Source organism: Labrus mixtus, chromosome 7, assembly GCF_963584025.1.
Source record: "Labrus mixtus chromosome 7, fLabMix1.1, whole genome shotgun sequence".
Classification (NCBI taxonomy): domain Eukaryota; kingdom Metazoa; phylum Chordata; class Actinopteri; order Labriformes; family Labridae; genus Labrus; species Labrus mixtus.
In genome coordinates, this window is record NC_083618.1 from 1,312,305 (window position 1) to 1,330,000 (window position 17,696).

General features: G+C 42.6%; 1 protein-coding gene across 4 annotated transcripts in view; it reads right to left on the minus strand.

Moving 5' to 3' along the window:
* The window catches only part of srgap2 (SLIT-ROBO Rho GTPase activating protein 2), a 62,263-nt gene that overhangs the window by 6,373 nt on the left and 38,194 nt on the right, over positions 1–17,696 (minus strand). For all 4 annotated transcript variants that reach the window (XM_061041989.1, XM_061041990.1, XM_061041987.1 and 1 more), the window contains exons 3-17: positions 16,441–16,603; positions 11,693–11,755; positions 9,302–9,505; positions 8,817–8,945; positions 7,190–7,411; positions 6,910–7,011; positions 6,588–6,785; positions 6,366–6,450; positions 6,065–6,092; positions 5,779–5,809; positions 4,950–5,010; positions 4,650–4,727; positions 4,392–4,526; positions 4,181–4,286; positions 946–1,170 (exon numbers count right to left, since the gene is read on the minus strand). In XM_061041989.1, the coding sequence (XP_060897972.1) occupies positions 946–1,170; positions 4,181–4,286; positions 4,392–4,526; positions 4,650–4,727; positions 4,950–5,010; positions 5,779–5,809; positions 6,065–6,092; positions 6,366–6,450; positions 6,588–6,785; positions 6,910–7,011; positions 7,190–7,411; positions 8,817–8,945; positions 9,302–9,505; positions 11,693–11,755; positions 16,441–16,603 (1,830 nt within the window). The remainder of the gene's footprint in view (positions 1–945; positions 1,171–4,180; positions 4,287–4,391; positions 4,527–4,649; positions 4,728–4,949; positions 5,011–5,778; positions 5,810–6,064; positions 6,093–6,365; positions 6,451–6,587; positions 6,786–6,909; positions 7,012–7,189; positions 7,412–8,816; positions 8,946–9,301; positions 9,506–11,692; positions 11,756–16,440; positions 16,604–17,696) is intronic.

Here is a 17,696-nt window from a genome sequence, read left to right on the forward strand (position 1 = left end):
ATCACAACTTTCAAGAGCCCATATTGATGTCTTTAAATTGCTTCTGGAGAGACTTCAGAAGACTCTCGATTTACTGTCACAATGAAAAACACAAGCAGCCAATCCTGATTTGAAAGAAGCTGGACACAACACTTATTTGTTTCAGTTCCAGTTTGGACTTCAAACATATTTGGCCCCGTTTTAGTATTTTCACTACACATAACAAGGAGTACAAAACCCTGCTTTTTTAAACCATTTATCAAATCAATTTGTTGCCTTCAAAAAAAGTTACATTTTGTAACGCTGTATCTATGTCGAGTTCTGAATGAAAAAACAACAACTTTGTTATATGTTAGGTTGAATTGCATGTAGACATTAAGACTTCCCGATCCTAAGAGGAGTACAGTATTGATCACATGACCTCATTGTAACTAATATGGCCCGAGGAGCATCAAAGCTCAGCCTATCAGCCAACCACTGATAAAAGATTTTCTTTCTTTCTACAGTCGAGGCAAAGTGCTGCAACTCCAGTCTAAGCACTTCACTGGCTGGCAGTAATCATAAGAACTGGTGCCCAGGCTTTTCATTACAGTAAAATTGAAAGTTGGTCCCTGTGTGTATTGTTGTGTGTGTGTGTGTGTGTGTGTGTGTGTGTTTGTGTGTGTTTGTGCATGCTGTGCTCTCCCAGGCTGGGTCGGTCAGGCGGTGCTTTAATCTCGTGTGTGATGGAGGGTAAGCTGATCCCCATGGCCCCCCTGGCCCTCAGTGGAGCAAAAAAACTCCCACCCATTACTCCACTGCAGCCCCTAAATCAACCCCCTGGTACCCCCCCAACTTCTGTCCTTGTCATCATTCCTAAACACTGTCTAGTTGGATGAAAATTAGACAAGACTTTCCCTGCTTTGTTACTAGATTTAGCAATTTAAATTCCTCCCCTGAATGAACTGTTACATCCCCGGCTCTCACCAGAAGTCGTCTCCAGTCCCGGGGATGATGTAGACGGGGCCCTGAAGGTCCTGCAGTCCAGGGAAGATGGTGTCATGGTGGATGATGATGGTTTTAATGAGCTCATTGACGTGGGCCTGGCAGGAGACTTGGTCGTGGCCCTCGGGGACAGACATCAGGGTGGGGCCGAAGCAGATGGCTAGGTTGTAGGGGTCCATCATGTTCTCCTCGCTGTACTGGGAGAGACTGGGAAAAAGGGAGAGAGAGAGCAGTTCTCAAGTTACCCTCGTATCTTAACCACATGATGTACAAGACACTCAGAACACAGACAAACAAACAGGTCATGTCATTTAAATCCTACAGATATCCAAACAGTAAACATCCCCCAGGCCTGCATCCACACTTCATGTGTGCAATGCAGTGCTGGTGATGAAGGCTCTAATGATGTGTGTGTCTGTCAGAGTCTGAGAAGAAGCAGGAGCACTGGGGAGATTGTAAATCACTTGAGCAAAAAAGAAGCACCCCTGCTGTCTGGGACTGCTTGGTTTACCCAGGATTCTCAAATATCACGCCTCCCACATCTTATCTATTCTTTTTTTCAACCTTTTTTCCTTTTTTGGAAACAGCTCTCACTGTGGTTTTACAAGGACCTAATTACAATTCTACAATTCACTTAGATGTACGTCGCTTTGGATAAAAGCGACGTACATCAGAGAGTAAGTACAACACAAGCAAGGATCTAGAACAAAGGGAACAATGTCAGTAAGAGCAAACGATCAGCTTTGAGTCTGATTGGACACACAGGTGCTGACAGGAAGTGACCAGAGGCAAAGCACAACATTGAGGGCAGTTCTTGAGAGCTCTAATCAGTATAGAAACCATCTTATAAGTCATCGTTATCAAACAAAAACCATCGTCATTACCATCATCATCGTCAATAATATGGAGACCATCATCATTAAGTTAGTAGGTATTCATGAAAGAGCTGGGTCTTTAGCTTTTTCTTAAAGGTGCAACGGCTCCAGGACCACATATTCCCTAAGTAAAGTACCTCCCACATGACCCCAGAAGTCATGTGGGAGGTACTTTACTTAGGGTCAACAAAACACATGTAGACTAGAAGAGCAAACTCTCGTGCACAGCGAGGTTAAAGAGCCGGTCCTCTGTCCCACTGCCGGGTCACAATCTACATTGTTCATCCTGTATCCGAGATTCAACAATTGTCAAGGGTCTCCTTTGCAGCACCCTGGAATAAACTTTCCACGGGAGGTTGAGTAGTGTCATACCCTGATAATTGGAGAAAACTCTCCACTCCGGCTTTATAAAAATGGGAACGCCCAGTATTCCACAGAACCCCACAATGTCCTACAATGTCAAAACCATCTCAATAGCATCTCCTCCGAATCTCAGCTACACCCAGCACCCTGCGTCTGAGGAGCTTTTTAACGACCTCAGCGACCTCTGCCAAAGACCTTCAGACTCAGCCTTCTCATCGGAGGGTGTGCCAGTTGCATTAAGGAGTTCCTCAAAGTGTTCTTTAGGTTCCACAGTTTTGACATCCCCAGTCCAGGTCAACAGATCTCCACTCCCTGCTGAGAACAGCCTGAGCCAATCCTTGTGTAGTGACTATCTCATGTCCAAATTTCTTATCCTGCTTTTAGTCACTTGCATAGGTGTATGGAAAGTTCTTGACATGTAAAAAAGTACTTTCTGATGTTCCAGTTTATTGTCACATATGAAGCAGAGACAAACCGTGATGATGATATGATGAGTTGTTATTTCTGAGATTATACTGTTGGTTGTCGTTCTTTTGTTATGTTAAATAGCCTACCTGCGTTATGTTATGTTACGGTGAACCGTATGTTCCCACCACCTATGCCCCCGTTTCCTGTTCACCTGTGACATATAAACACTCAACCAACCACCTGACCAATTAACCCAAATGATCAATTATCACCACCTAGTGTCCAAATTACACACACACTAAATTGGCTCCTACACCCTGCTTTCCCCTCCTGAGTGGTCTGACAGTTTGCCAGAACATCCTCACCATAGCCTGTATGTGTTAAATGTTGTTTAATGAGCATGGGGATATTAAGTTAGAAGACTATACTTTACTTAGACACATGCATCCATTTAACTCTTTCGGCCGATGCTTCTAAAAATGGTATCAGTCCATGCTCATTGTGGGACTTCATCCTTCTAATATTATTTTTTTAAGTGATGGTTAGTGACTGATGTTAGCCACAGACACTGCAAACAGGCCTATACAAATAAACTTGACTTGAAGTGGAAAAATGAATCATTCCCTGAGGATGTGGAATACCAGTTAGCTTCCTGAGTAATGAAGAGATGGAAATATTATTTGCACTTTTAGGCTTTTAGAAGAGCCCACACTTGAAATCCCACAAGGGTTAAAGGATGTTTAGATCTGGTGTGAGAAGGCCAAATGAAAGCCTCTTGACCCCATTCTGATGTTTATGAACTACTACTCAGTGTTTACAGGGTAACAGAGGGTAGAAAGAGCAGTTTGAGTCTCATGAGCGTACATTCATTACAATTTAAGTGAAAGTGTCTTCCCAGTTTTTCTCTCTCGTTATTGTCAACGGTCAGTGGACTCGCGTCTACTGACACATTGTATACATCCTTTGATATGTGAATTGACCAACTTTTAGGGTGGTATATTATTATGACTTATAAAGACATGCATTGAAATGGTCTAGGAGTAAGAATCATCTCATACACACATTTAGTTCTGAGCCGTTTTTACCCGACAGTCACATCAATAGATGTGTTTATGAGATGTGTCTTACTCCTGGATTAATGCTTTAATAAGTCATAACAAGGTGCTGCCCTCAAAGTCGGCAGAGAACACAGCTTCAGATTTTTTTTTTTTACTTTTAATCTGACAACATTTGTGAGCTTCATCCACTAAGCTGCAGTGTTGCTCTACACTTACACAGGCTCTCACTTTTTCTCACACAACAACAAAAAGCAAACATTTTAGCCTCCTTTGAAGTGTACGCCTCAGGCCTGAAGAACTGTGAAACTCAAATATTAAATTGTGTTTTTTTGTTTTACAGTCTTACTGCTGCTGGCGGTATGAATTAAGTTAACTTTGTATTTGTGATATCATTCTTTGTTTTTAACTTAAGATTATAACCGTTTTACTTACAAAGAAACTATATATTTTTATTCATCACTCACTGTGTGTTTGTATGTGTGTGTGTGTGTGTGTGTGTGTGTGGTTACTCACTAGTTAAGGAAGGAAAATAAGTATCTCATAATAATGAGGGTTTTCCTCGGCAGGGATTGCAGGACTTTCTTTATGTGGACAGCTCGCTCCTGCAGACTCTCCATGGCTGGAAAACAAACACAGCCATGACACTCAGGAGATTACTCACACACACTCAGGAAGAGAAATACACACTCACACACCAAAAAGGACAAAAGCATGAGAGACTTACAGACGCAGGATATGACATCATGGAAGACTTCCTTAGGGAAAAGGGCTTGGTCCAGTCCTCTAAAGTAAAGCTTCAGAACGCCAGCGATGGAGTCCATGTCGTGGTCGTTCTGGTCCCCTGCCAGAGGGTCTTCACCTATATCCGGACAGGAAGATGAAGAGGAGAGGGAGGTGGAGGGAGAGGGGATAAAAGAGAATTAAACGCTGGAAAAATTCAGCCTTTTGAAAAATGTTTGTTTCCTTTTTAGCTCCGTCTTACCTCTCTCAAAGGCATTTTTGATGTCATTGACTTCCACCTGAGAGCCTGAAACTCTGAAGATGCCCTCATGCTGCAGACCTACACACACATTAACAAACCTGGGTTTAAATTGGGAGCCTTTTTTTCCTTAAAACCTCAAAGATTATACTTTTTTGTACTTCAAGTAAAAAGTTATGGTACAATTCTCTGCTACAGATCATCTAAAGCCATACACACCAATCACTTAACATTTCAACCAATCAGTGCGCAGAAAAAAAGCTGATGCTAAACCTATCAATTCACAAGAAAATTTCCCCTCACCATGGCGACTGATGAAGCGGATGCAGCTCTCCACCATCAGAGGAATGGCTTCACCCGAGTCCTTAAAATAGAGGAGGAACAACAACAATCAGTCCCGATAGAGGAAGACAAGACAACAAGACAAGAGGCCGCTGTGAAAATAAATAAAACAGTGCACACGTCTTGTCAGGAGGATTTCTCGCACACACATCTGCACATGCATGGGTGCACACGTTTCTGTGTGGTTGGGGTAGAGATTGGTCGCAGTTCCCAGCAGTTGCTAGGAGACAGCGCCTTTTTTTTCTTTTCCCTTTGTTTGTTTGGGATTTCCAGAAATCTCCGGGAGGTAAGGCGGGGGGGGGGAAGCTCACTTGGGCTTAAATAGGTTTTTAGAACATGATAGTTTTCAAAATTAAAAGTAATCTCAAATAAACAAAAAAATGCTTTACCTACATTTAAAGGAATAACTAATGTCATTACAAAAGCCAGCCACAAGGGGGAGCCCTTTACATGAGATTCCCCAATGGAGGCGGCTTTTGATCACTGATGTGTTATGTCAGTTGCATGTGTGTGTGTGTGTGTGTGTGTGTGTGTGTGTGTGTGTGTGTGTGCACAAAAATGACTGTACAGATTGAGCAGTAGGTCTAAATGTTTATATCTGTGTGTCGGGTTATAAGTGTAGAAACCAACTTTCAGTCAGCCTCACATACATTCCTATAAGGGGGATTCTGTGAGAAGCATGTGGCTTGAGTTAAAAACTACACAGCTATGGGGTTCTTACTGACAAGCTGACAGCCCATCAGATACAAACATACACACACACAGGAACACACACACGACAGATAATTACCTGCTTCCTTACCGACGAGTTTCTCCGTCCACTGCACAGAGGGGAGAGAAAAGGAAAACAAGAGTCTGTCATTATGTCTCCGGAGAAAGTCTATTTATAAAGCACAACTCTGGTAATGCTCTATTTGTATACACACATATGCACATGTGTCGAGAATATCTATAAACAGTCACAGGGAGAATAATAGCCTAGGATGCCAAGAAATCAAGCTTCAACTTTTGCTATGGTATATATGTGTGCGTGTGCGTGCATGTTTGAGCATATTTCCTTCCTCCACCACACCTACCTGGCAAGGCAACAGTCAGTCTTCTGACCTAAAGGAGGGAGAGACAGGAAGAGGGGGAGGGAAGAGAAAAAAAAGAGAGATAGATGGTTATAGTAGCAGCAGGACATGGCTTCAGAGGGACATGAACAAGGGAAACAAACTTCTCACTAAGCTGCAAGCACACAACTAAGGAGTCTTTCCTGTCAGGTTGAGGACAAACAGACAGAATCCCCCCTCCCCCCCGGGTACTTTGACACACAGCTGCATCCACATATGGTAACCTTGACAAGACCTACACAAACACTATGACAGCTCCACTCACTCTCTCCCAGGGTCTTCTCAATCAGGTCGTGCTTGGCCTCCAGCTTTGTGATCAGGTTCCTGCCCTCCAGAAACTCCTTCAGCTTCTACAACACACGACACACACACACACACACACACACACACACACACTGGGGTCAGAAGTGTGCACGTGATGCCGATCGAGTACTGTATCACAGGATTGCTCCTTTTGAAATCACAGAGTGTCATAACATGCTCTCACCGTGAAGTAAAACTGCTCCGTCTCCTGCTGATTGGCTCGTCGTTTGGCCAGGCTGGGCTTGCTGAGATATGATTCGCTGAAGGTGGACTTGACCGACTCCATGCTGTTGCTGTGATGGAAGCAATCGGAGACGTCGTAGTCCTCCACCCCCACCATGTCCGTGATGGTGGAAAGAGTTGCTTCCATGGTCTTCTTCACCTGAGGGAAGGTAAGGAAGAGGATAAATTTTGTCCTAACACAAAACTCAATTAGAGCTGTGACAGATGGGAGGATGAAGCAGAATGAGTGAATCACATCAGAGAAAATCAGAAAGATGTCTGACCTCTTCATTCTCTATTTTCAGCGTGGAAAGGCGGGACTGCAGCTGCTGACATCTCTGGATTAGTTCACTCTCCACCGGCTGCTGTGCACACATCATGCCCATCTACACTCCAACACACACACACACACAAAGACACAACACAGTGGAATGTGAGACACAATTTGAAGCTTAAAAAATACACAAAAAAACATGGCTCTTCCCAGTGTGCATATTTAAGCTAAATAAGAGCTTTATTTTCAAGACACAGCTCATAATAACGCCTCAAGCATTAGAAGTGTACCGTGTCTCCCATGTGGGACTGAAAGTCGAAGCGAGCTGGGGGGCAGAAAACGTTGTTGTAGGTTTCCATCAGCTTTTGTTTATCCCCGTTGGGCTCCAGACTCTCTGCAGATCCCTCCAGTGTCTCCAGGCCCGAGTGTTTGGACATCTCCACGTTCTGCTCTGCAGACAGGTAGGTCCTCAGGGCACGGTGCAAGCTGGCATGGTAGCCAAGATCACAGCACTGTACAAAAAAAAAAAAACATGAACACATGTGGCATGGCATTGAAAGGGAAATCAAGACACAGATTGACCTTATGAAAGAATGCACTAAGGAAACAGGTACAGACTGGAATGAACTAACTCCTAAACTTGACTCCTTCTGTTTTGATGTAATAATGCAAAAATGTGAACTTTGAACTTGCCTGTTTTGTTTTTGTTTTGTTTTTTAGCATGCATTCCTGTACTGCTTTTTGTTTCTCATGTGTAAGTCTGTGCTTTTTATCCTTTTTTTGTGCTGTATAACATGTAAAAATTCAATAAAACTGAGTTAAAAAAGAAAAAAGAAAAAAGAAAAGAAAGGGAAATCAACTTCATTTCCATAGGCTGATTAGTTACAGCTGAATACTGCTTACTTTGTACGGTTAGGCTCAGGCTAAATCCTGTGTAAATCTGAGCGAATAATAAGAAAATGAATCATTTTCTTTACTTTGCTTTAAGCAGAGTTATTGCCTTTTTAATTTGCTCACATTTCAGTAGCCCTGGCTTTCGTTGCACCTTCATCTTGCTGTGCTGCTGTGTTCTTCTCTCATGTGAAAGATCAGCTGAAATAAGGACTTTATCTTCCCTATTAAGCAGTAATTGTTAACGACAGCCATACTACATCAGTAGGAGAAGCACAGGGCAGTTTGCTGTTAAGGCCACAATCGAGCATAACGATTCCTCATTTGAGACGGTTTCAAAGCATAATTGATTTAATACTGGTCTCAATATTACAGTCATATAATTGTGAAAAAAAGATTTCTTAACAATTTGTACGAGAAAATTGCCAAATCTTTCTTTGCCTAAAAAGCTTCCAAATACAACCACAAGCTCATGTGATGGGTTTGTAGAGTGGTCGGGGGTAAAGGACATTATTTATGTATCAAACTCATGACATGCCAGTCTGAACCAGTCCAGAACTAAGACCACCACTGTGAAGGGGTTAGACCATGTGGATTCACAGAGCAACAACACCACTCTGATATGAGGACTGTTGGGTAGGAGAGCACATGCAGAGAGGGAGACCACTCTACTGCCTTCATTAGAGGCACTGACGCTAATACGAAGAGACCAACAGAGGGGCCACTGCTCGCTACCACACACACACACACACACACACACACACACACACACACACACACACACACACACACACACACACACACACACACACACACACACACACACACACACACACACACACACACACACACACACACACACACACACACACACACACACACACACACACACACACACACACACACACACACACACACACACACACACACACACACACACACACACACACACACACACACACACACACACACACAGGAAATACGCCTGAACATATACGTTTATAAAAAGAGTGTTCTTATACTCACATCGATGATGTCAGAGAGGTCGTGGATGTAATATTTGAAGACGCAGCTGTTGGTGGCTTCGAGTGCGAGCAGGTACTCGTTCCTGGCTTTGATGGCCTTCAGCCTGTTCTCTGTGTACTTTGCTTGTCTCTGATAGAAGAGAGAGAGATGGAGAGAGAGAGAGAGAGAGAGAGAGATAGATAGAGAAAGAGAGAGGGAGAAAGGGAGAGAGAACGAAAGTACAAAAGGGAAAAAATCAGTCAAGAGGGATAAAAATGTGTATGTAGAAAGAGAGAATGAAGAGAGAGAGATAAGAGGTGTTAGTATTGATTATGGATAAGAAGAAGAAGAGGAGGAGAACTGTGTTTGTGTGACAGGCCCCAGCTGTGCCAGACAAGGTTAGCAATAAGCCGGCCATGCACTCGTAAATCATTGATGAGAGAAACACATTATCACTGAGACAACAGGTGAAACATCTCTCCATTTCCCCTCCTCGTCCTCCTCACCTTCTCCTTCATCTTCTCGATCTTTTTGACGCTGGAGCGCCGCACGGGCTTCTCGTCGGCCTTGATGCTGGCCAAGGTGTCGGGGGAGCGCGGCGTCTGGCGGTCGGAGCGTCCCATCTGCTTCTCCTCCTGTTTCTCCGCCTCCTTCAGCTTGGACTCGGCGTTGATGCTGTCAGTGTTGTACATGTGGTACGTCTTCATCACCTGGAAACGGGAGGAGATGTGCAGGCGAATAATTAAGCGCTCGCTTTCCCCATCGTGTCGCCAACTTTTAATTACTTGGCTCTAGATTGTAGGTGGGATTACAGCCGTCAGTATAACGAGGAGAAGGGAAAATGAGGCTCAATACACAGACTTATTCTTTGTGTTGGTATTTATAAAATATTGCAGATGCAGCCTCTCCTAGTCTATTACACTCCACAGCTTTGACATGGTCATATGAGTTTGACATGAATAGTTAAACACATGTCAGCCTCATTTCATTGACCACCACCAGAGCCATCATTATACTGCTCTAACCCTTCCACATCGCTGCAGACAGACAGACACACACTGCTCTGTGTATGCAGGCGAGCATGTCTGCGTCACTCAAACCAGATCTATTTCTATCTCTTACTATATGCTATAATTACAGCATAAGACCTGTTTTTATGGGCCTGGCTGAGCTGAGACCATGCAGCCTGCTGGCCTGCTGCTCAGAGCTGTGCTGTGAGAGGAAACACACACACACACACACACACACACACACACACACACACACACACACACACACACACACACACACACACACACACACACACACACACACACACACACACACACACACACACACACACACACACACACACACACACACACACACACACACACACACACACACACACACACACACACACACACACACACACACACACACACACACACACACACACACACACACACACACACACACACACACACACACACACACACACACACACACACACACACACACACAGCTTCAGTCTATCTGGCAGAACTATGGCAATGAGTAACCAGGCTGTATAGACCCTGACAGCACGAGAAGACCAAAATAACTGACAAGATGATGATGTTTGAAATATGCGTGATCCAATAAGACTGTTGGTTTGGTAAAGTGGTTAACTAAGCATGAGCCTGCAGGAAATTTTAAGTGACATTCACTTTGCTTGGTTAAGCATAATTTGTGTCACCAAGAGTCAACAGCCATTCTAGCAGCTCTGTTAGGCCAAATGTAGACATAGCAGTACTTTGAGCTAAATACAAGCTAACAAACTCATTATGACAATGCTTACGTTATGGAATATTGGTTAGCCTGATTACCTGGCTAACAAGTGCTTAAATACAAGTACAACTGAAGCTGTTCCATGTATGTACATCAGAGGCTTACAGACATTTAAATTCTGACATCATAGGTGTCATAGACCTCTAAACCTCTAAACCTCTAGAGCTCTAAACCTCTGACCTCTAAAGAAATTCTCATAATTTCTGCTTCTGTCAGCACAATCATCATCAATGAGTTTTAACTTGTTGGTGGTTATTTTTCTGCAGATCATTTCAGGTTTTCAGTCATCGTTAAGATTTGTGTAAATCAGTGTACTTCTTGTGATGAAAGATACAACAGAAAACTCAAAGTACTTGGTCTTTTTCGATTCTCTGATTTTTTGAAATTTTCAAAATCCAAAACAAAAAAACGGCAACCAGAATTTACATTTTTAGACACTTCAAATCCATTATTGTTAACTGAAATCATAAAGGGGCACAGTTCATCTTAAAATGAACCTAAAAGTGTACAGCAAATTTCATGTCAATCGATAGAGCAATTTTTAGGGAATTTAACGCATCCCATAAATGTGAACCTGCTCATGGCACAAAGGGGGAGAGAAAGCCAATCATTATGCTTCACCCTCTCGGGATCAGGAATTTATTTTTACAAAGATTTTTCAGCAATCAGTCCAAGAGTTGTTTATGTTTGAACCAAAGCAATGGTCAGACCAAGCGATGGTGATTATATCAAGCAAAGCTGCAGCAGTGAATGGAAATCCTTAATCCCCAGCTGATTGCAGCTAAATTACCTCCTTTAATCTCCAAGTTAAGTTTTTGTTTATGTACAAAACTTTGTCTTGAATCTTAAAGATTATACAATCATATACATGTATTAAAGTACAGAAATGTACCTGTAACTGTATAACAGCAATGTACTGTGCACGTAATGTTTTTGATTTATTCTGTTTTTAAAAAACGGTGAAAAACAACTCCAGTGAGAACCAGACTGCTAATCCTGACAACATACGTGCAATAACCTCCTCCTTCAGATCAACACATCATTTTAGGTCCATATATTATGGTTGCAATGTCAGCGGTGTCTCTTACCGTGTAAAGCTCATTAAGAACTTTCATCAGGTCCTCTTGCAGCTGCACACCAACCTCTTTACTCTAAAAAAAGACAGAGAGAAAAAAAAAGATTGATGTGAAGCGAGCCTCGACCATTACCTCAGAGTCAATACTTTCAGGGTCCATCGTCCGTCCATCTTAGTCGTCTTAACCCTCTCAAGCGAAGAGAGCCAAACACATTTAGTTATGTGGTCAACAGACTGCCCCACCATCAGTCAAGACTAGATTTTTCTGGCTAAATGAGAGCGGAGGAGTCGCTGGCACAGATAAACGAGCAAGGCAGTAATGGAATCGACTGACTAAAGGAGGAAGATACAGATACTGATCTCTTCCTGTTGGCAGGGAGGGAAAAAAAAGGAGCGAGGCAGAGAGGATGAGTAAGACAGAGGGCAAGATGACGAAGTTGCAAAGGAGAGACAAGAGACAAAAAAAGGAGGACAAGGAGTAATACAGACTAACATTCTCCAGACAGAACTGCTGAGAGCCTCTTGTGATTGATGAGGAAGTAACACATACAGGAGTCAACTTCACAAGCACATATACGCTATACGCTATAATAATAACTTTATTTCTATAGCATCTTTTAAAAACACAGGTTTACAAAGTGATTTGACAAACAGCAAAAACAAGAACAAACTAAACCAAACACAGAAGAACATAAACAACAGCAAGAACATAACAAATGTAAAATACTAAAAATAATTAAATACAATTCAACAGAAAAGAACCCAAAGTGCACGATACGCAACAGACATATATAACCCGACCATCACAAGAACCATCATAAGAACCCAGGCAACACAAGAACCCAACAACACGAGCTGAGTCCAAGAGGACCAAAGATTTAAAAAGATGTAAGAAACTAAAAGAGTTAAAAGCAAATCAAAAGAGAACAGCAATACGAAGGTAAGAGCAGTAAAAGAAATAGAAACAAGTGATTAGTGTGCTAGTGTTAGTAATCGACAAACACGCGTTCACGGCTGATCTTATTTATAAAAATGTACATTTTAGGACTTTCCCATCTACTTAAAGGACACAATTTAGACTGGGTTTTTAATAATGATGCAAAATAAAGCATCATCTAGCTCCAAAGGAACCATTTATGTGCACACAGCATCACAGAAAAATAATTGGCCTAACTTTAAAGCAGACAGGTAAGAGAAAACCAAGGGAGATTACAAAGGGGGAAATAAAAGAGGGGGAACAAATAGCAATGAAAGTCAGATGAAAAAAGGATAAGGAATGCATAAGGAAAAGAAAAACAACAGATTTTGAGTACATGTTAAGCATCTGTCTCCTGCTGAAGGAGGGGAAATGCAAAGTGATGGAAGTGTAGAGAAGGTTCAGAGGTAAGTGAAGTAAAAAAAGTGACAGAAATTAAAGGTTGAGGTGACAGACGGTAAAGGTAGCAAAATGGAAGGACAGCGAGGGAGAAGAAGATGTTTACACGCTGCGTTGGAAAAGTAAACATATTTCAAACTGTTTTCAGGGAGATTTACGGCGAGCGGTAAGGTCAGCAGCAGAGGTGAGAGGTGAGAGTTGTAGTGGGAGGAAGGTAGTGTCAGAGGAAGGGATTTACGGCAGCGCAGTAGAAAACAGAGGTAATAGGATAACTGACGTCGTCCCTCGCTCTTTAAAGTGCTGCAGGAGACTCATATCAGGTGACAACAAGACAGAATTGCAACCAATCAAAAAGCAATCAGCCAAGGCTTAGCCCTCCTATCTATCAACTGTGGATCTTGACCTTTGCACCTCTCGTCATCTTGCCTGTGGTCATCTTGGCTCAGCATGGCCGCTAACAGGATGTAGCAACTAGCACACTTCATTAACCCTGATGTCTGTGGTCCAATTGGGCTCATTAGTACTTCCTGTCCTTCAGTGACAAAATCTCAAAGTAGCATTTTCCCAAAGTGACTTTCCAATCTAGCTGTGATGAATGTGTTGAATTCTCTAGTATGAGCCGTGTGTGTGTGTGTGTGTGTGTGTGTGTGTGTGTGTGTGTGTGTGTGTGTGTGTGTGTGTGTGTGTGTGTGTGTGTGTGTGTGTGTGTATTTGTGTGTGTATTTGTGTGTGTATTTGGCCCCTGGCACTACTAGCATTCATGCCACTGACTGGAAATGTCGTAAATGAACTCATTATCTACTTAATTAGCCATCAGAGCACTCTCAGTGTTTATGCGTGCAGTCTGTTTACGACCCCGGACTTGATGGAAGCCACCCGCGTGCCAAAGTGAGTCCAGTGTGAAACAAATGGAAAATTAATGCCCATGACAGAACAAAATAGTGCGAAAAAAGTGAGAAAGTGTGCTTGTTTGTTGGTCGATTATGTGCTCATGCTTACAGCCTTCAAATCTGACTGGGGAATGCAGCTCAAAGAACAACCTATCAGGCTGTAAATCAGGTAGCCTTTGCTTCACTTTGCCCTAAACACACCTTCTAGTAAAGACCTTCTATACTTGTGAGGACTCTCCGCCTACCACATTATTTTCTTAAACCCCTATCCTTATCCCTTCTGTCTTTGATCCTTACCTTAAACACTCCACTTGTTTTGCAGAACAAATAAAGGACAGATGTTAAATAAAAAGAACTACCAAACTGTTTTACATATTCACAAAACCCTTACAAAAAACAACAACAGTTTATTAGAATTAAGAGCACACAAACACTCAGTCAGTATCTCCCTCTGCCCCCTCTTTCTACCACATTTGCCTCAGTTCTCTGTTTTCCGCTCTTCCTCCACATCTCTCTGCTTTGTCTCTTTTCGCTCAAACTACAAAGGCAGGGATCAGAGTATGCCAGGATGAAGCTTCTGTATGAACCACAGACGGCACATATTCTCCCGGCTCTGAAATTCAGTCAGTCAATAAATCAGAAGTGACAGAAAACAGTTACTGGAGAGGATGGACAGACATGACAAGGATTCAGCTTATCACAGTATAGCTGATACTGTCATGTAACCTTTTTTTAACCCACATTTTAGTACTGTACCCCTAAACAGGTACGTGATATAATGTACCAGAATGGGTTTTTTCAAAAGACAAAAACGTTATAAAGTCAAATCTTAATTCACTATATTAACATTATGGCCATTTTCCTCTTAATTCAAGCTCAGGATAGGAAGCTCATTGTTCTGTGATATCAAGAGGGACATCAAGCATCTCAAAATAAGACAACAGATTTGCTAAACACAGCTAGTATTTGACAACAGCTTATGCTAGCATTTACCAAACAAGCTAGCAAACAGAACCGTTAGCTAGACCTTTTTCCTTTAGGTGTTGTTAAAACACTCTCAAAAAGGTTATTTTAGCATTCAACCAATTTCTAGTAATAATAATAATGTTAGAAGAAACAACAGGAAAGGCAAAGTCTAGCTAACACTAACAAACGTTTATGTTAGCATTCAGCCATTTCTTCACTAAATGGTTGTATTAGCTTGAAAGTGGCACAGAGCTAAATTAGCTATGTTCAACAGTAGCTAATATGTGTAAAATATGCAGTTATTACTTTAAAAGGTCCCATGTTATGCTTTTTCTGGTTTTATATGCTCTTTAGTGTGTTTTCCATGTGTCCTGTGCATGTTTAGACACATCTATGTGCAAAAATTCAAAGTCCGCGGAAACGCGGCTTCTCCTACCTCCTCCTGTTAGCTGTAGCATTAGCTGCATGTAACGCTCGGTTCTAGCACCCCTCGAAAAAAATTTGCCAGTGTGACGTCTTGTCAGTGTGATATCACTGATCTAAGCCCATTGGCTCGTTGTGGCAAACCCAGCAGTTCATGTTGCACGCCCATTAACTTCTGTAGCACGCACACGATATGACGTAGTCTGCGGTATCACAGTAGTGCTAACGTGCTAATGTTTTTGCTACCCTCGGACGAAGCCAGTGGCTGCATTCCTAATATGGTAAAAGGGGCGGGACATTTCCGAGAACCATGCTGAGCGACTGACCAATTACGACAGAGCCGACAGGCCGACCGATCAGATCAGACTTCGCACATGTGGGGACTCTGAACGTGGGCACTTCAGAGCCTTAGAGAGTCAGAAGTGAGCCGGTGCACGGAGCGGCAGTACATGAAAACAGACACTTTTTTATAACTTTATCTATTGTGAACATACTTTAGTAGGTACATAGATTAAATATATGAACCCCAAAAAGGGCATGATATGACCTCTTTAAATATAGTCAGATGGCCTTGTGGATTTTAACTTTTTTATTGTTCATTTAGTTGCTTAATTTGTTTTTTATGTGGAAATGGTAATGATTTGTCAGATTATCTTAAATTTAAAAGACTTACAAGCTGAAACAAAGCAGTTTGACTTTGTAAATGATACTTAGCTTCTCACTCTGAGGGTGATGTCAGAGAAAAATGGTAGCTCTGTGAATGGCTCAACAGCTACATTATACACTGTATGAGTTGGAGGGATGTATGGAGGGATGTATGGAGGGATGTATGGTGGTAAGATTGAGGGATGAAAGGATGAAGACTTGTGGGTAAGAGAGGGAAAAGTATGCGCTTGAGGTTGGACGGATGAAGGAGGACAATGGACTGGTGTTGGCTGATGGGGGCACAATGTGAGGAAACCAGGTCGAGATGAATGAGAACGAGTAAGGTGTGTTTAAATGTGTTTGAAATGGAGATTGGTTGTGTTTGAGGCATGGTTGATTCCCTGAAGACTTTCAAAGAAAATGTTTTCTTTTAAAGCAGCTGTCAGTGTCTTTGTGTGTTACCTTCTTGAAGAGGCGTCCTGAGTCCTCGCTGATCTGTGCAAAGCGCGGGATGATGTTGTTGAGGTAGAGGTCGGACAGAGTGGCATGGTCGCGGCTCTCCCTCTTCACCTGAAGCAGCAAGAGGTTCCAGCAGTTCACAGGGGATAAAATGCTTTGCTCCTTCCTACACACACACACACACACACACAAAGAAAGAGGGGACTTAAAATGTATGCAAGGACCTTCGAGCATCTTTTGAGATAAATGGCTATCATTACGTCCCTTTCATCTTCTAATTTCTCCTTTTAATCCTGCTGATAGATGTGAGCACACACAGGCACACAGGCCATACTTAATTCAAAATGTAGAGACAAGCATTCTTAAAAAAAAACTCTTTACCCTACAGTCTTTTCAGGAAGATGACATAGGGCTTTGGGATAAGAGATGGGGAGGGAATTAATGCCTAGACAGATTTATGCAAAAAAAACAGCATCTCTCTCTCTCTCTCTCTCTCTCTCTCTCTCACACACACACACATGCAGACACACACAGGGTCAGCGAGCCAGCCCAAACAGGGGATTCAGCCAGGGTACAAAACACAGCAGGAGGAGGTAAGACTCCCCCCGCAGGCACAGCTGTCACAGAGAGACATAAAAGAAAAAAAGAAGAGAAAAAGAAAGATTTAAAGACTGGAATGGTTCCATTAACAGTCTAATAGCTCAATACTGTTTCTTTGTCTTTGCTTCAAGAGCCATTAAAAGCCACTACACAAATACCCTCTCAGTGCCCTGCTCACAACACAACACAACACAAGCCCTTTTCAGTGTGTGTGTGCCCCCATGTCTGTTTGTTGTGTGTGTGTGTGTGTGTGTACAGTATGTGTTATGGATGATCCATGGATGATCTAGTGGGTAAAATGGATTATGAGTGAGTGTAAGTGGATGAAAGACAGTCTTTGTGCTGTTAAGAGCAGCTTTAAGTGGATACAGACAGAGCAAAGAGAGCTGCAGGGCTTTTACATCACACACGCACACACACACACACACACACACACACACACACACACACACACACACACACACACACACACACACACACACACACACACACACACACACACACACACACACACACACACACACACACACACACACACACACACACACACACACACACACACACACACACACACACACACACACACACACACACACACACACACACACACACACACACACACACACACACACACACACACACACACACACACACACACA